Below are 19,862 nucleotides of genomic sequence, written 5' to 3'. Positions count from 1 at the left end.
TCTGAACTCTCATTTACCTAATTTAATGAATTTAAGCTCTGCAGACACACGTGGCTGGTGGCCACCACTGTGGACAGTGCAGGTCAAATGACCTGCAGCCTGAGAAGGTCTGTAAGTGAACCCTAGAGACCAGCACCCACAGGGAGACCTCGACCTCACAGCATGGGCGTATGGCGCCATTGTGCGATGTCACTTCATGTCCCCAGGTGGGGAACTCGGAGGAACACCGAGTTTGTTCTTTGTGTTAACCGTGTGGTTCATATTCCAACAATGGGTAAGTTTTAGTATGTAATCGGAAAACACAGTAGTATGTATCTAAAGGAACACGATTCTACGTGTAGTCTGTATTTTTTCTCAATTTTGGGATTTTCCCTGTATGTCTAGAAGAAATGTCTGTATTTCCTGTATGTTCCCAAACCACGAACAAGAAGACGTCCACTGGCCCCGGCTCCACGTGACCCGAACGAAGGCGCAGACGCCCATCTCACCTCCTTGTGCACGCTGCCACCGTCCTTGGACTCCGCGTCACCTGTGGGGGACACGTGCTCATCAGAATCCACATCAGGAACCTCGGCCCCGGGGCCCCAGCCGTCAAGGGGCCCTCACGAGAGCCCCTCTTTACGGCGGTCAAGCCCGATGCTGCTGGCATAATTCCTTCCACCACCCCCACCTCCTCCGCACCCTGCCGAGCCGTGAGAGATGCAGGTCACCGCTGGGCCAGACGTGAGCCAGCCGTCAGTCACGGGACCGGCCCCAGGGACAGGCGAGCTGCCCTTCACGTGGGCTCCCGGCAGCAAGGAGCCCCAGCCGGGGGCGGCGAGCAGCCAGGAGCAGCGGCGAGGCGTCTGAGCCAAGCTTCCCAGCCAGGTGTCTTTGGAGTCACCATTTCTCTGGGGTGCTCGCTTCTCTAAAGGCACGTGCGGGAGTCGGAGTGTGACTCACTGAGTCCCTGTGCTGGCAGCAGGGACACCAGCACCTCCAGGCCCTCGCAGCCTCCATCCAGGCCTCACCTTCTGCCCATCGCTGCCCCTTGGAACGTCATCTGGGCGGCGTCCCAGGGTCTTTTCCTACATCAGTTGAGCCATGTACTCAGCTTGCCAGCAAGCCCTGTCCCAGCCCTCAGAGGAGAGATGTGCACCCTTCCCCTGGGCTGCAGCACACCTGTCTGTGCACCTGCTGTGTGCAAGGCGCGCCGTGAGATGCTCTGACATAGCTCCAGCGACTCTGAGAAGCCATTGGGCAGGGAAGACAGAGCCTGCCCCACCCAGAGTCCCTGCTGCCGTGCATGTGTGTGTGACTGTGTGTGTGTGCACGTATTGTATGACTATCTGTGTGTGCACGCATGCGAGTGTGTGTCACGCACATGTGAGTGTGTGTCACGCACATGTGTGTGCATGTGTGCACATGCATGTTGGGGGTGAGGGCCTCTGCTCTCCCCAGAGCAGCCCAAGTGGATGTGGGCCTCAAGCAGGCGTCTGAATGAACCCGTTTCACTTTATTACTCCAACATCTGACTCCTGGTCTCCACTCACACTAGCCAAACAGACACCCTTTCCAACACTCCTGTGTCTTCTAACCCGAACCTCAGCATGGAGGAACCACATGCCTGCTAGAGAGCAACTTACCTTTCAACATAATTGCTCTGGAAGGCTCAGCCTGTTAGGGAAGCTTTCAGAGGAGGAGTTCAGACAAATAAAAACCATTACCACAAACCCCACCTCCCCAGCAGAAAGTGCATCACCGCTGGGTGAGCCACGGCCTCGCACACCCCTCGTCCACACGCGTGCCAGTGCCAGGGCTGGTGCTCACCTGTCTGGTCCCCGCCGTGGGGAGCCACCTCCAAGCGGTCCGCCTGCCCCCTGGGTCCTCCGTCTCCTGGCCAGGCGCCTCCCTGCTCCCCGTCTGCGCCCCCACTTGGCAGCGCACTGGCGATGGCACGGGCCATTGCGTCCACGTCCAGGGCGCCCAGACCCTCCATGCCGCCCAGATGTTGCGGCAGGCCCCGCACGAGCGTCTGCACACGGGCTTCTGGAAGGTCATGCAAAACAGCACGAGCAAAGTGAGAGAAAAGCAGCGGCGTCAGAACAAGGGGACGGGGACGCGAGGAGCCGGCGGGCGGACACGGCCCCGCAGCGGGGGTGGGGTCGGGCCGAGCCGCGCGGGAGCCCTAAATGAGCAGGCAGAGGAGCGTAAAGCTCGCTGGGTGGACGTGGGCGCAGATGGGATGATGGAACAAGGGGGTGAATCTGCAGGCAGATGAAAGAAGCAGGCGTGGTCTGCAGAACAGGGCGAAGGGCTGCACAGGCCTCGGTCGCCTGCGGACGACGTAGGTGGCGCAGGAGCGCTCGGGTCCGGGAGGCCAAGGCACAAAAGGAGGAAGAAACCTCCACAAATCTCCCCAAATCGGGGAAGAGCACTAGCTCGGAGAGTCAAGGTGGACGGTAAACCCCAAGAGGAATTAAACAAAGACCCACCACCGCCTCTCACGGTCGAGCTCCCAGAAAACCCCTGGCAGAGAAGGTCAGACGGCTCAGGTGGTGACCCCGGGACACACTGCGCGTCCTGAAGGATGACACGGGGACACGGGATGTAACTGCACATTTGACGACGGACACGCGAAGGAACCCGGAGGTGCTAGCAGGGGAGGTGCTGAATCTGGAGTCCAGCCAACCTGGTGGAAACGCTCGTCAAGCACAAGAGTGGAAGGAACATTCTTCATATTGTTTTAAAGAGTTAAGATCGTCCCTCAGCAGTGGGTGCACTGCAGGAAATGCTATGGGAAGCCCCACGGGCTGGGGAGAAGTGGGGTTGGCTGCAGGGTGGTCACACCCGCCGGCCTTGGCTCCGTATTCACCACGGACGCCCTGACCTCTGGTCCTCGCGGGTCCTGGAGAGACTGACCCTCCCCGGGCAGCCCACGTGTCCAAACAGAAACACTGCTTCCGAACGCCAACCCACCCACAGCTCTACCCTCCTCCAGCCACTGGCCCCTGCCCCGGTCCCCCCGGGGCCAGGTCCCCACTACTGGGCCGGCCCCCCCAGCCCCGGTGCTGACCATATTCACACCGGCCAGTCCTGAGCCTGCCCCCCCGCCGCCCCCCCCCCCCCGCTCCTTTCTGCAGCAGCACAGAGGGCCCCTGCCCAGGGCGCCCCGCCCCGCCACCAGCCTGGTACTTCCCCACGAGGCCCTGGCACCCCACCTCTTGGGAAACGACCTTTTCGGTGATAAACCTCCACTGGCCTGTGGGACCTGCCACACTGAACAGTAACAGAATCTGCCCCTCGGAGCAGCTTCCGGTGGAAGGAAGCTTAGACCGATGCCTTCCCGAGGCTGCTCCCCCGGGGTCCTCACCCCGACCTGGTCCCCAGGAGGGCACTGCCCCCTGCATCCCCAGAACCACAGGGTCCCACACAGACGCCCTCCCCAACATTCAGGGACCAAACGTCTGCCTTGAAAATACCTTTCAGCAGTGAGCCTGGAAAAATTCTTCTCGCCTCCTCGTAAATAGAAACACCGTAAAAACGCAGAAAAGCACACCTGACCCAGACCCCCCGGCCCACAGACGTGCGGGGGTCTCTGCTCTTCCTGGGCCAACAAAAGGCGCGCGGTCTGGGAGGGCAGACGGAAGACGCGCTGTGAGTGGAAGGTGCACAGCCCCCGCCACCACTATTCTGACAGCACTGCCCTTGTCGCCCTCAGAGACCGTCCCACGTCCGCACGGCCGCCCAGGGCACTTCCCTTCCCCCTGAACAGCTGCCGCCCCCAGACAGCCGCCTGGCTGCGGTCTCCGCTCCTCCGCCCCGCGGGCCGCCTCCCACCACGGAGGACCCCTCGCCTCCAGGGGCCAGGGGTGGGGGCATCAGGACAGGCGGCCGGCAGCGCGCCAAGTCCTGCAGGCTCCTGCTCCACGGAGAAGTCCTGCCCCACAGGGCAGCCCTGTAGCGCCCGTCCACCTCTCTCGAGCGCCTCCAGCCGAGCCCACGGACCCAACACGAGGTCTCGCAGGAGGGCCGGCGGGGCGGCGGAGTGACACCTGGATCGGATGACGGCTGCAAGTCGGACAGTGCGGTCCTGTGACCCTGTCCTCTGGGTGCGAAGGCGAGGCCGCGCCCTGGACGCCCAGCAGACCCCGTGGGACCCCGCCGTGGGCGCCAGGGCACTGTGTGTGGATACACCCGAGGGGCGGGTCAAAACGACAACTCGCAGAGAAAGAAGTGTTCTCCATGGAACACGGACCAGCTGACAGCAGCCTCAGCAGCTCCTCCTCCCAGGGCCCAGGCAGGGGCCGCCTCTGGGGCAGGTCCCCGTGTCCTCACAATCACGTCTGCACCATGGACCTGCCCCCAGCATGCAAGGTCGCTGGCAATCAGCTCCATAGGTAAAGGGATCCCCACACCCAGCCTGGGGGTGGTGGGGCAGAGGGGCCTGCCGCCCAGAGCCCCCAGGCAGCGCGGCTCACTGTCCACCCCACCAGCCACCTCACCAGCCACCCTCCCGTGGACACAAACCCCGCCGGCCACACGGCAAGACCACAGCGGCTCCCAGGAGTTAGTGCCATGTCTGGAGTCTGGAGGGCGTGTTTGTTCAGTGATCCTCTGCCACCTGCGTCTCTGGCCTGAAAAGTGGTCGTGACACTGCAAGGGCTGGCGAGGGAGGAAAAATTGGTGGCCTCAGAACAGAGAGGGTCAAGGTCCCTAGTCGTCAGGATTTGCCGTGAAATGAATCACGTCCTCGAGCTGATCAACATGCACTTCTAGAAATGGGGTTTTTTTCAGCCTCACAGGTTTATGAAAAATTGTGAGTGGGAGTGCGTGCTTGCATGTGTAAGCGTGAGTGTGTGTGTGCATGTGGGTTGCAGGTATCTGCTTCGGAGAAGCGACCACTTTGCCAGGAAGAAAGGTAAGCAGGAAAGAAGGGAAGGCACAGGAAACACCCGTGAGCACCTCACCTCACGTCCCAAACGCAGCTCGGCCCCCTCCCTCGGAGGACGCGTTCCGAGCGTCTGCCGCAGTTTCCTGTGCTACTTCTCATGTGGAGCCTGTGTTTCCCACGGTGGTGCTGTCACCACTGTCTACAGTCACGTTAGGCACAGGGAGACAGGCAGGCGGAGGCCACTGCACAACATGGTGCTGCTCACTCTCCCGCAAACCGACAGAGCTGAGCTCTGGTCTGAAACAGCATCTCCGGGAAGAGGAACGTCCCCGGTGACCATGTGTCCCTGCCCACCCAGAAACCCACGAGCACCGTGAGCCTCCCCCCTCCCAGCAGCCCGAACACAGTCCTGATCGGAGCTGTGTCACAGCGCGGAGCTGCGGCCACCCTCAAGGAGGTCTGCACGCGGCGCCCAGCCCCACTGTCTCTGGGAGGGACTCATGGCAGAATCTTTCCTCCTAAGATCTCAACTTTGTCTGCAGCCTCCCTCCAATTTCAGACCAAGGAGGTGTGCACGGGAGAACCCGACCCATTGGGTGACTGTTCGGGCCCTGGGCTGCAGCCAGAATGAGCCAGGCTGAGCATCTGGGGTGGCAAGGGCAGCACCTGGGGCTCCCTCATTCGGCATCCATGTAGGTGGCCAGCCTGCATCACCGTCCCCCGCGCCCGCTCCCTCCCTGTGGTCGAGTGACTCGCCCAGGTCTGAGCCACTGCCCCTCCCCCCCTCCTCCCCTCCTTCCACAAGCGTTTACTGCACGTCTTCTATGCACAGCCACCTGTCAAAGTGCAGGAATGATGCAGTTAACAAAGCCATGTTTCACGGGACACTCATTAGTAGAAGAGACAGAAAGTAAACAATTCAACACAAATACACAGAACATCGGGTAGGGGGGCTGGGAGGGAGGAGGGTGCGTGACACAGGCTTGCTGGAGAAAAGCGCACAGAGAAGGGAGGTTTCACCAGAGACCCGAAGGAGGTGAGTCCCGAGCCCAGTGAAATGCTGCAGGAAACAGCAAGCACAAAGGCCCTGGTGCAGGGGGACGGAGAGGACAGGAAGGTGGCCCAGGGAGGGGTCGTGTAACATGGTCTCAGACCATGAAAAGGACCTGGGTTTTAACTCAGTGGGATGAGAAGCCCTCACTGGGTTTTGAGCAGCGAGTTTAAAAGGACTGCAGGCTTGAGACAAGGTCCCAGCAGGGAGGCCAAGGAGGGTCAAGCAATGACCCAGGGAGGGGTGACGGTGTGTGAGCCGGCGGAGCTGCACTGGCGGGGGTGCGCTGGGACCTGCTGATGGGCCCAGTGTGAGAAGCAGGAGAGAGAAAGGAGCTAGGTGGGGGATGACCAGAAGCCAAGCTGCAGGAAGCGTGCGAGTGTGAGTCCCTGACGTCAGCAGAGCCGGGGACTGGAGTGGGAGCTCTCGGCAGCCCTTCGAAGCATCCCCCAGGTGCTGTTCTGTCTTGCGATCAAGGACAGGAAGGATGCCGGTCAGGTCAGGGCATGTCAGACCCACAGCCACAGAGGGGCATGACCCTCTGCACAAGGCAAGGTAACCACGTCCCCGGAGGTGTGTTCTGGAACCAGCCCGACCCAGGCTCACTGAGAGCGTGGTTTCAGGCGCCTCTCCAGCCCTGCAGCCTCAGGTTCTGTCTGTTTAGATGGAGTCAGTAATTCCCACTTTGAGAGGGTTATTGAGAAAATGAAGTCAAATGCGTAGACTGTCCACCACACTAACAGGCAGTGTCACTAAGGAGAAGCTGTGCCCCTCTTGCGATACTCTGTCCTGGCGTTTCACAATGTAAAGGGTCTCCCGGAGGTCACTACACATCTCTTTCCCTTCAGCTTCCCTTAGCTCCAGTCTCTCTATGTGGAGGGAAGCGCAGAAACAGACTGCAGCATGAGAGAATCATGTTCTTTAAGATAAAGACCAGAGAACTGGGGAGACTCTCCGTGAGCCTCTTTGACCATAGTAAGAAACACCCACCTTCAAAATGGACTAACAAAATGTAAGCCCTAAAATTGCCTCCTCTCATCCAAAAAAGAATCTTTTCAGATTCCCATTAGCGAAAATAACTTCAAAAAACGTCCTCAGGCACACAATGGCTGCGAGCGGCTGGCCCACGAGTGAGAACAAGTAGCGCGTGTCAGACGCCAGGCCCCGCGTAACCGCATCAGCCAGGCTGCGTTATCTCAGAGGCGCTCACTGTCGGTCATCCGCAGGTGAACAGATGAGGAAGTCCTTTTCAGAGTCCAGCCAGCCCCAGAGGATTGGAGAGGGACCATGGCACAGAGCGCAATCAAGTACCACACGCATCAAAGTGGAACGTTCTTTTGTTCCATCAACCGCACCGTGTAATTCTGAGGTCTGGCCCGCTTATAGTGACATTTTAAGTAGCTTTCAATGTGCCAAGTGGGCTCTAGCAGCGCAATTACACGAAATGTCAGGACATCAAATACGCAGGGCCTGGAGTAGGCGATCAGCTCCCATGCACAACTGCTGCCGGCCTGACCTACGGAAATTATATGTCCTAATAGGGTCCCTAGACAAACGCTATCAGCTTCAGAGGACAAGCAGTGGTGTGCAGTTAACCTCCCTGCAGAACTCCTTTGACAAAGAGGACATGCCTCACGCACTAGGGCTTTTGCTCCTAAGTGCTTTTATTTACACCATGTATGCATGAGAGTATGGTTTAGCCACATCCAAACACATCATCATCACCACCCTCATCAGTATCACCACAATCACCATCACTGCCAAGACCAGGCCACCACCATCACCATCACATCACCCTCACCACCACCATCATCACCACCATCATCACCACCAGCATCATCACCATCATCACCATCACCACCACCACCACCAACACCATCATCATCACCATCACCACCATCACCACCACCATCATCACCAACACCACCATCATCCCCACCATCATAACCACCATCATCCCCACCATCATAACCACCACCATCACCACCACCATCAACACCACCATCGTCATCAACACCAACATCACCAACATCATCATCACCACCATCCCCATCATCATCACCATCATCACCATCACCACCACCATCAACACCACCATCGTCATCAACACCAACATCACCAACATCATCACCAACATCATCATCATCACCACCATCACTATTGTCACCACCATCACCATCAAGAGGAATCTACTTGATCCCTTTTGTTTAGAGAGTATGCAGTCCATTTAATTGCTGGAATCCAGTTGTCTTGTATTTGCAAAGGATTGAGATAGATTTTGTGGGAGGTTATTATTTGATTCTGACCTCATCTGTGCCTCCATCCAGAAGATATGGGAAAAATCAATGATACACCAGCTTCCTGTCTATTTTCACTGAAAACAACATAAACAAAGTGAACTGTTCTCTTTCCAACCTCAGGGCCTACAGTATCACAGCCAAGTGGCATGTATCACTCACAGGCTGAATGAAAAGCCCCAACCTGCACCTGGGATGAAGGGCTCGTCACCCACACAGGCCATGCTGTTTATATGCAGAACTCTGCAGACACCCAGTCTAACTCTCTATTACATGCAATAGTGAGTCAAAGAGCAAAGATCAAACCAGCTTTGGCATTAATCCCAAGATTCAGTTGGTGGTGGGGCTGGCAGTCGAACTGCTTCCTGAAGGAAGTTTCATTTAGATTCACAGTAACATGAGGCCACACTCAGGATGTGAGCTGACTTTTGACAAGGGAAGCAACCTAGACACACGCTGGGTAGCAAACGCCAGGCTCAGATAGAAAACTTCCCTAGAGCGGCCACCCGGGCAGTACCTGAACCCCATCTACACTAACCAAATGGACTGAACCAGCCAAGTATTTGGACCCCATTCAAGAAACATGCCCTGAAGGGTGAGAGCTGTCGAAGCCCCTCTAAGGAGCAAAGGTCAGCTGGCAGACGCCTGGTGTTCTGGTCAACACCACAGTTCCGCAGTTAGGCACTCAATTTTGGCCCAGATCCAAACCAACGTGGATTTTACCACAATTTTTAAAAATTTAAATATAAAGAGTGGACGTGGCACCTTTTATTACCAAAGAGTGACTAGAGTTCATAGGATCTGCCTGAATTTTAATCCAGCATCAGAGGTGGCACCAACCCCGGGGAATCCACTCAGGGGATGGGGGGATGGGGAGATGGGGAACAGCTGCATATGGCCGCCCCCGATAGCCTGCTCAGTGTGACCCCTCACGGTCGCACACAGAGCACAAAGGGCACCTGGATGCTGCCGGGACTGGTCCGCTGGTGATGAGATCAGAGGTGACTTGCTTTCTTCTTTCTCCACACCTACTGTTTCAGTTTTGGATTTATCACTTTTACAAATGGTAAAAAGAACAACAAATAATCCTTTACAAATTGCCATTTAACAGGTCAGCGTCTAGGACCAATTACCTGAGAAACAAAGCAAACTGTTAAATCTGCATTAGACACTTGGTCCTCAAGACCTCTAACCAGCTTTGTCTTAAGCGATCTGACTTTGGCTTAGGTACCATCATTTGCCATCTCAGGGTGCAGTTGCCTCATAAGGAAAAGGAGGTTGGCGATAACACCATCTTTTATGGTTGACGTGAAGAGCAAATGACACTTTAATTCACTCAGCAGTTCCTGGCCAGGCACCTGCTGAGCCCTGGGTGCTAACACGAAGAAGGAGGCACGGCTTGCTGTCTCCCTTCAGCTCACAGCCTAAAAGGAAGATCAACATTTACCAAGTATACACGCACGCGTAACTCAGACGGCGAGATGCATGTCCCCGGAAAGCACTGGCCCCGGGGGGCGGGGGCGTGTCTTGTTGGGATTGTGCACTTTTCAAGCTGAAATCTGCCAGAGAGGCTGCGTGGCCCATGGCTGCCAGACACCAAAGGAGACACACAGGCAGTGCCCCCTCACAGAAGGGCACGATGCCACCTCTGAAGCCATCTTGACAAACGCTGAACACAGTGGTCCAGTCTCTGAGCTCCTCCTCGCAGGGAGCACAAACAGAGGAATGAGGTACGCGCTCTCTCTGGGTTGCAATCAGAAAAACACAGAGCGTGACAAAGTCTATGAGACAAGTGTTTTAAAAAGTTCAGGATGGCAGCCTAGAAAGATTCTGAACTCTTTTCCTCCCATGGACACAACAGAGGCACAACTGCACGCGCACTGGCCCCTTCAGGAAGGGACCTGGACCCTGGGGAACAGCTTCCACCACGAGGGGAAGGACAGCAGCAGGACCAGCAGGGGGCGTGGGAGCCGTCTCGCCGGGAGCCCACACCCCAGACTCGGCGACCCACAAATTGGGAAGGAGCCAAAAGGGATGAACCCTTTGCATGAGGAGTGAGGGACTCAAGCTCCACGTGGACATCCCAACCCCTAGATCCTGCTCAGGAGAGATGAGCGCCCAAAACACCCGGCTCTGAAAACCAACGGGAAATCTGTCCGGGAAAATCACAGAATCACAGAGAACAGGAAACGCGCCCTTACACAGCCCACGTACAGACTCGCCCCAAGACCAACACAAAACATCAGACTGAAAGGTTCCTGGACCACAGATGAAGGGGACCCACTTATGAATCTTTAGGTGCCTGCAGAAGAAACAGGAGCCACTTGGGAAACTCCCCAGGGACAGAGACACTGGAGGGCAACATTGTGGGAATCGTCACCTAACCAGGGAGCACAGGAGGGCATGGTCCCCCAACAGCCTGCCACCCACACCGCAGCCCACTCACAGCCCACCAGGGACAACCCTGCCCACCACCACCCCACTGCAGCCCTGGCTGCCCCACAACCATGGCCCTGCCACAACCATGGCCCTGTGGCAACAAGAGGCTCACAACAGGAGGAAGCATGCAGCCCACACAGGGACACCTGGAGCGCCTGGTGCCCAGGTGGGACTGCGCCTCTGAGCCCCACAGGACATCTCCCTCAAGACCAGGAGAGGCAGCTGATACACCTAACATAGGAACAGACACAGAGAATCAGGCAAAGGGAGGGGATAAAGGAATACATTCCAACCAAAGAACAAGACAAAAACCTCAGAAAAAAGAACTAAAATGAAACAGAAATAAGCAACCCACCTGACAGAGAGTTTGAAATAATGTTTGAGAAGATGCTCACTGAACTTGGGAGAAGGATGTATGAATACAGTGAAAACTTCAAAAAAGAGACAGAAATTATAAGAAAGTACCAAAAAGAAGTTATAGCTGAACAGGAAAATACCCTAGAGGGGTTCAGTAGTCGACTGGACGAGGAGGAAGAATGAATCAGTGAGCTCGAAAACAAAGCCGGGGAACTCACCCAGTCGAGCAGCAAAATGAATAAAAAGAACATTAAAAAGTGAAGACACCTTAAAAGACCCTTCAAACAACATCACGCATTATAACATTCTCATTACAGGGGTCCCAGAAGGAGGAGAGAGAGAGAAAGGGCCAGAAAAATTACTTGAAGAAATAGTGGCTGAAAACTTCCCTAATCTGGGGGTGGAAACAGACATCCAGGTCCAGGAAGCCCAGAGAATTTCAAGTAGGATGAACCCAAAGAGAAGCACACCAAGACACATCATGAGGTGCAATTTAAGGATACGGAGAGGATCTTAAAAGCAGCAAGAGAAAAACAACGTATGACATGCAAGGGAGCCCCCATAAGACCGCCAGCAGATTTTTCAGCAGAAACGTTGCAGCCGGAAGGGAGAGCAAAGTGCTGAGAGAAGGAGACCTCTGATGAAGAATTCTCGACCAGCAAGGTGATCATTCCTTGTCCGTGGGTTACAAGACTCAGTATTGTCAGAACGACCCTCCTGCCCAAGGCAATTCACAGATTCAGTGCAGTCCCTCGCAAAATTCCCATGGCGAATTTCACAGAACTAGAACAGATACTTCTAGAATTTGTATAGAATCACAAAAGACCCAAACAGCCAAAACAAGCTTGAGGAAGAAAACACTGGAGGCACCACACTCCCTGACTTCAGGTTATACTGCAAAGCTGCAGCAATCCAAACACCGTGGTACTGGTGCACGGGCACGCGTGCACACACACACACAAACACACACACACACACAGAGATACACAGACACACAGATTAATGGAACAGGATAGAAAGCCCAGAAATAAACCCACACTGATGGTCAATTAATCTACGACAAAGGAGGGAAGACAATACAATGGAGAAAAGACAGATTCTTCAATAAACGGTGTTGGGAAAACTGGACATTTACACATAAAAGAAACTAGACTACAACCTTACACGATACACAAAAAATAACTTAGAATGGATTAAAGACTGGAGTGTAAGATCTGAAACCATGAAATTCCTAGAAGAAAACACAGGCAGTAACTTCATCAACATGAACCTCAGTGATGGTTTTCTGGATCTGACGCCAAAGGCAAGGGAAACAAAAGCGAAAACAAACAAGTGGGACAACGTCAAACTAAAAAGCTCCATCATCAAAGCAGAAAGGCAGCTTGCTGAGTGGGAGAAGACACCTGCAAATCACATAACAACGAGGGGTTAATATCCAAAATATTAAAGAGAACTCATATGACTCACTAGCGAAAAACCAAACACATTGATTAAAAATGGGCAGAGGATATGAACAGACATTTCTCCAAGACGCTACAGCTGGCCAACAGGCACATGGAAAGATATTCAACATCATCAATCATCAGACAAACGCAGATCAAAGCCACAGTGAGACATCACTGCACTCCTGTTATAACAGCTGTTACTGAAAAGACAAGAAATAACACGTGTCGGTGAGGATTTGGAGAACAAGGAACCCTTGTAAGTCGGTGCAGCCACCATGGAAAACAGGATAGAGATTCCTGAGAAAGTTAAGAATATAACCACCATGTGGTCCAGCAATTCCACTCCTGGGTGTTTATCCAAAGAAACCACAAACATTAATACAAGAAGACACACATACCCCAGTGTTCACTGAAGCATTATTTACAGCAGCCAGTAAATGGAAGTAACCCAAGTGCCCATCAACAGATGAAGGGATAAAGAAGCTGTGGGGTATGTATATTTGCATACAACGAACTGTTACTCAGCCATGGAAAGAATGAAAGTCTGCCATTTACCGCAACACAGATGCACCCAGAGGGTATTACGCTAGTGAGACAAGCCAGAGAAAGACAGACACCGTGTGATTTCACTCAGACATGGACTCTAACATCAGATAAACAAAATGAAACAAAAACTCACAGATACAGAGAACAGACTGCTGATTACCAGAGGGGCTGGGGCGAGGGGCGAAACGGGTGGAGGGGTCAACAGCATGGGATGGGCAGCAAGGAGCCCAGGGGTGGTCACACCAGCGTACACAGATGTCGGATTCTGAAACTTATGTAACTGTTTAAATGCTGCAAGGAAAGAAAAAAGAGGGAGGAGAAAACTTCTGTATTTTAAAAGCGGCTTAACAGGTACATTCCCCGACTCACTGGCCCTTCTTTGGATCCTGCCACCACAGAACCGACTATAGGGGAATGTACGGCAGCTGAGAAGTTTGAACGCTTACTAGATATTCAGTGATGTTAAGACATCACTACTAGTTTTATTATGGGACAAAGCTGTCGTGGTTGGGTTTGTCTTTTGGCAACACAGCCCAGAAATATGGACAGATGGACTCCAACAGGGAGTGTGGGGAGATGGTGGGCGCACAAGTGGCCAGAGACGCCGGGAGCTGCCGCTGCTGAGGCCCAGCAATGCCTCGTGGCCGTTCATCCTGCAAGTCTCTCCCCTTGTTTTGTGACCGAAATTCTGCACGACTCTTTAAAGCACTCAGCACAGCTGGGAAGACAACGTACTAGAAAGATGACCGACACCACGACTCAACACAGGAAAACGCCAACCAAACTAGCCACTGAGAAGAACCCCCAGAGAGTGCAGAAGGCGTGTTCAGAGGACGTTCATGAAGATGTGCAGCTCGGCGAACATAAAGGAGGCTGAGGAGGAACCTGGAAAGGGAGGAAGAGCCTTCTGAGCGGGAGAAGCAGCGGGAGCAGACTTGGGAGCTCGCCGCAGTCCATCTGAGGATGCCGGCTCTGGCAGGTTTCAGCCTGCGGTGGGGCAGGGGTATTTCTCTCTTCCTATTTCCCGTAACTAGCACGGAGGTAGTGGACAAATGGGCTTTTTAAGTTGTGGGAGATGGGGAAGGAGACAGAAGGGGTGTTTAGGCAGAACAGACATTGTACAACATTGGGGGTGTGGAGCACAAACACAGAAGATGGAAGTGGCGTCAGCACCATGGAGAGGGCCGGCGTCCCAGCAAGGCCACTCAGAAGAGCGACCTTCAACAGTGCACCCACGGCAGAGCTGTGAGCTGGTGCTGGGCTGGGCGAGGTGCCCGCCACCGACAGAGGTCAGTGCCCAGGGGAGCGCAGGAGGCAGTGGGGCCAGCGAGAGGACTCTCTCAGAGCAGAAGCAGAAAGCAGAAGCAGCCCCAGAGGGAGGGGAAGGGGCGACTCGAGGCAGCGACTCCAGCCTGGCTAGGCTGCGCTCGTGGGCAAACCGCGCTTCGTCCGTGCACAGTCTGCTTCTCAGGACAGGAACCAGAGGAAGGCACCACCCGTGTCCACCCACCCCTCCCTCCCTCCATGAAACTCTGCACCCCTTCCGTTTAAAACCCGCCATGACGGCCATTTGGACAAAGAGGGAGGGAGATCAGAGAGCCACCCAGCCTGGGAGAGAGGCACAGAGCCGCTGCCACGAGGCCTTCGTTCACAAGGCTGACACATCGTCAGTCTCCGTTTTTTTTCATCTGTCCTCTGTTTGATGTTGTTATTTGCATATCTTCGAAGGCACATTTTAACAGAATCTCACTTTCCATGTCGTGGTCTCAGTTAGAAGGCAGAAGGGAACCGCCGAGTCTTCTGGAGGAGTGGGAGCAGCAAGCACCCCTCAGTGGGAGGACCGCGGCGGGGTGGACTCACATGGAAGGGCGGCCCCTTGGCTTGGGGGCCGAGCACAGCCTGCCCTGGGAGCCGCATCGCTGCAAGGGGGGTTCTTGTGGGGTCACCACAAATGACCACCAAGCAGTGAGCTGGGCAGCCTGACCACGAGCGGGGGAAGGGGAGACAGGACGCGGGCATCTCGGACTAACCACTATGGGGGGTGTGGTGGGGGCAGTGCAGCCAGAAGTCGCACCCCATCGTCTTTATCAATAAAGTCATGAAACAGCGAGACTGTAGGGAAGGGCTTGAATGAGGCGAGGACTGAACACCGAGGGCCCGCCTCAGGAGACCCAAACCCCCAGTCCACCGCCTGAGCCCTCCCCGCGGGGGAGCAGGACCAGCGGAGAGCTCCCTCCCCACCCACGCGCCCCTCCGCAGGCCCCCGAGGGGGCGGGACTGCGTGAGAAGACCCCCGAAGGGCTGGCCTGGGCGGGTGCGGGAGAAACAGAACCCAGCCGGCAATAAAATCACCAGAGCATGACTTACCATCGTCCATGCCCGGGGCGTTCCTGGGATCTCCTGCAGGCGAAGGCCATCTCTGGGGGGCAGCCAGTGCCGAAAGGACCCTGGGCTCTCTCCACGGTGCGCTCAGGAGGTTGCGCGGCGCGGGGTCGCCCTCCCGGGGGGGCAAGGGAGGCTTCCGAGCAGCGTAGGCACTCAGCGCGGTGACCAGATTCTGCCGGTCCACACCGCCCACTGCCTTGGGGGTGAGCTCATCGGGCTGGAGCCGGCGGAGCGTGGGCAGCGGGCGTCCCCCGGGGAAATCCGCTCGGGGCTCAGGAGCAAAGGTCAGGGCGGACGTCTGCGCCACGAAGGTCAGCGCGCTCTCGGCAAGGGGGTCCTCGCCCTGCAGGGCCAGGAGATGGACAGCAGGTGAATGTGCATCACCAGCCACACGTCCAGGCAGCCTTGGTCACCCAACAGCGCAGGCACCTGAAACCCATACCCAAGCAGGCACAGCCCTTTCCAGGCCCTGACTGGCCCAGTTCCCAGTCCAATTCCCTGCCGCACTGCTTTCTAACAGCTTCACTGAATACAGTCCACTGGCCACGAACTCACTCAGTTCAGAGTTAATTTTCAGTATATCCACACAGTCACGCAAGCGTCACCACAGTCAGATACCGGAAGACATCCTCTCCCCAAGAGAAACCTTGTGCGCTTCCCCTCCCCCAGCCCAGGCTAGTCCACTGCCCGCTTCCACAACTTTGCCCCCTTGGACATCTCATTAGATGGAAGTGCAACACGTGGCCCTTTATGCCTGGCTTCCTTCGTAGGATGCGATGTTTCCACGGCTGCAGCGTGTTGGTACCACATCCCTTTAATGACTGAAGAATATTCTGTTTTGAGGACACAGCGCATTTTGTTTCTTTATTCATCCACTGGGTTGTTTCCACTTTGGGGCCACTGTGAGGGATGCTGCTGTGAACATTTGTGTCCAAGGTTCTGCATGTTGTGTCTGCTTCCCTGGGCATCGGCTTGGGAGTGTGGACTCGTAACTGGCCCAGGACTGCCCACTGTGTCCCTGCAGGGCTGCACCACATACCCTCCTTACAGCCACAGGGGCAGCGTGTGAGGCTCCAGGCCCTGGGTGTCCTCACCCATACTCGGTGCTGGCGTCTTCCTTACGCAGCTGTCCTGTGGCTGGGCGGTATCTCTGAGGTTCGGTTTGCACTTCCCCGATGGCAAAGGAGGTGGAGCACCCACCCTTCGTGTGTCCCCCAGCCCCGCCTGCAGCACGCTGTGGTCACACAGAGCAGCGCCCCTGGGTGAGCAGCTCCTTCAGCAGGAGCTCCGGCTGCTCATCCTAGCTCCATCCTTTGCTGATCATTTAAATTCCTTTATACCCTACTCCTTTTACAGCGATGTTCCAGCTGGTGATGCTGCCAGCGTCTCTGGTTTGACACCTGACATGGACCCCAGGCCTCTGAGCCCCACACACTTTCCCTCCACACCCACTTAGTACACAGTCCCAGGAGGACGCATCCCCATCACACTTTGTTCTGCCCACTGCCCCAAACAAGGCCCAGCTCCCCAGCCCGGGACAGCCGTGAAGACGTGAGCAGTCTGGGTCCTCCCTCTGACTGCAGCACCGTCAAAACTTCATGGACAGACACAGTGATATCCCCCTTTGGACCTGACTCAGAGCCCCTTCGTGGTGCGACGGGCCCACAGGGTCTGCGGGCCGTGAATCTTTAAGTCTTGCCAGTTCACACTCTCTCCACGCAACTCCCACGGTGCCACGATCAACACCGAGTCACTGGCTACACACTTGGGTTAAGATGTGTGGCCATCACTGAATTCAAGACGGTGGTTCAGGCTCCCAAGTCTGCCTCCTTATTAAACTGCATGGCCTCAGCTTCCCAGGACGCATCCCGGTGGAGTGAGCGAGCCGGAAAGCGGGGTGACTGGGTTCCAGTTTCCCTCTCACACATGAACTCGGGCAAATCACTCGACCTCTTGAGACTCAGTTTTCTTCTGTCAAAGGAGATTGGACATGATCCCTAAGGTGGTTTTTATTTCTAAAATGATGTGATTTTAGTTGTCATCTGAATTGCTGAATTTTGTCCAAGTACTGGCTGAAATCAACTGCTTTTCCTTTAGAAGAGAAAAAGCAAGCCTCACGAGAGAGAGAGAGAGAAAGAGAGAGAAAGGGACACGCTCCACAACAAACAGCCCGCCAGCCCCCCGCACAAACGGGGAGGGAGTGTCGGTCTGAAGTCCAGCCTGAACTCTATTCAGAGAGCTGTCTCTGAACAGCCGGTCAGGCCGCAGCGCTGGGGTCCGGGGCTGCCTCGTTGCTGTGCCACGAGCCCTGCTCCTCTCTCGCTGCGAAGGCCGCCGAACCCAGAGCTCCCACTCGAGGGCCTTGAAAGACAGTCGAGTGGGTGCTCGGCTGCAGGACCCAGCAGGCCGAGCACGGTGCAGCAGAGCACTGCGGGGCGCGATCCGTGCAGTGGACAGCGACAGACATGCTGTATGGGTCTTTCATGCTCTGAACCAAATTAGGGTGAAGAGGGAGAAGGAATATTTCAGCAGGCAGGCTGTGGAAAGATTGAAAGCACGGGCTTCCACCAGTCACACCAGGTCCTCTGAGAGCGACTCGGGCACGGCGGTGTCCTCCCGGTGAGGGCACCCTGGTCTCCGGGGAGGCTGAGTGAGGAAGGCAACCTCATGGTCGCTTCACATCCTGGAGGAGAGAGTGCGTGGAGGGAGCTGGGGTCTGGGCCAGGCTGCCAGGGTCTGACTCCACCTCCGCTGCTCACAAGGCTAGTGACCTTCGCTTTGGCGAGTCAGTTAACCTCTGAGTCGTCTGTAAAGTGGGGAAGATGGCCCTGGCACCTGGAACACAGTGGCTCCTGGTGCTGTCCCTGCGGTGCCTTCTTATACCTGTACCTTCTTTGAAGCAGCAGGAAACCTGAGGGTCAGCCCCTGACGGGGGCCATCCAAGTGCACCCTTTGTCACACTGTCAGCTCTGAGTCTAAAAAGCTCCAGCTCACTTTCAAACCCCCTATTCTAAAGATGTTTTAAGCCTCAATTGAACAAACCTATGATTCAAATTTCCTACAATAATGCTGAATAATTTTTGAGACTGTACAGTTGCCCAAATCTGCAACCTAAAAGGACTGGCCGATTTCCAGCACATGGCCTGGCTCCTCCAGGCACATTCATGCTTCAAGCTGCGCGTCAGAGACGCCGAGTGTGGGTGTCCGCAGTGCGATCCCCTCTGTGTGTGGAGCGGTGGAGAACGGCTGCCAGTCTCGCTGCCCTTTGCACTGAAATGACGTCCATCCAGGCTCATCCCTTAACTCATGGTGCTCCCACGGGAGAGGGGGTGAAACCCACTCACAACACACCCCACAGGCGTTGGCTGACCAGACACAGGGGGAGACTGGCCCCGTCTGGCCAGCACAGCTCAGTGGGGCATTTGTAACTTTGCGACCTCTTTGAACTTCACTTTTACCACCTGCAAAACTGGGGAAAAGTTCTTTTTTTCTTGAAGCAGTTGTGAGTATTAGGGAGAGTATAGGGGAACGTGCCTACTTCAGCTCACAGCTCCGAGGAGGCATCTGATAAACCATAGGCAGCATCAGCATCACTGCCTTCAAGCAGCATCACCACCATCAGCACCATCACCACCACCACCACCAGTGTCACCACCATCAACATCACCAACTTCATTACCACCATCACACCTACTGCTGTGCTGAGCTCTGGGCTACATTCTGTGGAGGAGGAACATATCAAACACGGACCTATCTTCAGACAATTTGCAGACTAAAGTGGGAGTTAAGTCACAGACATCAGTAACTATAATTGAAAGTGTATTAAGGAGGTTTGCTGATAGAGCCTGGAAGGAAGTGACCAGTCAGCTGGGGAAATCAGGGCAGCTTCCTGGAGCCAGCTTCCTAGACCTGCCTGCCCATCAGTGAGGCAGCCATGGAAGTGCCTTCCTTACCTCCCAGCTGCGCCAGCACCTAGGTCCTCGGGCTGCAGGTCGGTGCCTTCCTGTCACGGAAACCTACCCACCCCAGTCCCAGATTGCACAATTATGAATTCAGACTGCCAGGAAGGCCTGCGGGCCCTCCGAGTCCCACATGCCAGCAAACGCTGAGGGGATGAGACCCACGTCTACACATTGGTCACTCATGCTCATCAGACAGTCTCTGGTGCCAAGGATCCAAAACAAATTAGGAAACCCAAATTGGGCCATCTGTGGACCAGATGACAAACATTTCCTCCAGTTTGTCTCACAGCCCGAAGGCAGCGCTGACAAGCACACTGATCAAGACACGCTTGCTGCTGGCGTGACGAAGTCCACAGCAGTGGGGCTGCCACAGGCTCCCTAACGAGATGGCCCTGAGGCACCACCGGACGCAGCTGGACTTGGGGGCTGGGGTCTCAGGAACTCCCACCTCCAGCTCATTAATGTAAGGGGGGGGTTACTTTGCTCTGCTTCTCTGTGCTCCGGCCG

The 19,862-nt window shown here is 55.5% G+C and overlaps 1 protein-coding gene across 3 annotated transcripts in view; it reads right to left on the bottom strand.

Moving 5' to 3' along the window:
- The window catches only part of PTPRN2 (protein tyrosine phosphatase receptor type N2), a 519,553-nt gene that overhangs the window by 346,859 nt on the left and 152,832 nt on the right, over window positions 1–19,862 (bottom strand). For all 3 annotated transcript variants that reach the window (XM_074366632.1, XM_074366633.1, XM_045522614.2), the window contains 3 exons: window positions 15,376–15,736; window positions 1,810–2,028; window positions 489–529 (listed from right to left, as the gene is read on the bottom strand). In XM_074366632.1, the coding sequence (XP_074222733.1) occupies window positions 489–529; window positions 1,810–2,028; window positions 15,376–15,736 (621 nt within the window). The remainder of the gene's footprint in view (window positions 1–488; window positions 530–1,809; window positions 2,029–15,375; window positions 15,737–19,862) is intronic.

Source organism: Camelus bactrianus, chromosome 7, assembly GCF_048773025.1.
Source record: "Camelus bactrianus isolate YW-2024 breed Bactrian camel chromosome 7, ASM4877302v1, whole genome shotgun sequence".
Taxonomy (NCBI): domain Eukaryota; kingdom Metazoa; phylum Chordata; class Mammalia; order Artiodactyla; family Camelidae; genus Camelus; species Camelus bactrianus.
Note: the sequence above shows the minus strand (reverse complement) of the source record. Positions and strands in the feature narration are given on the sequence as shown.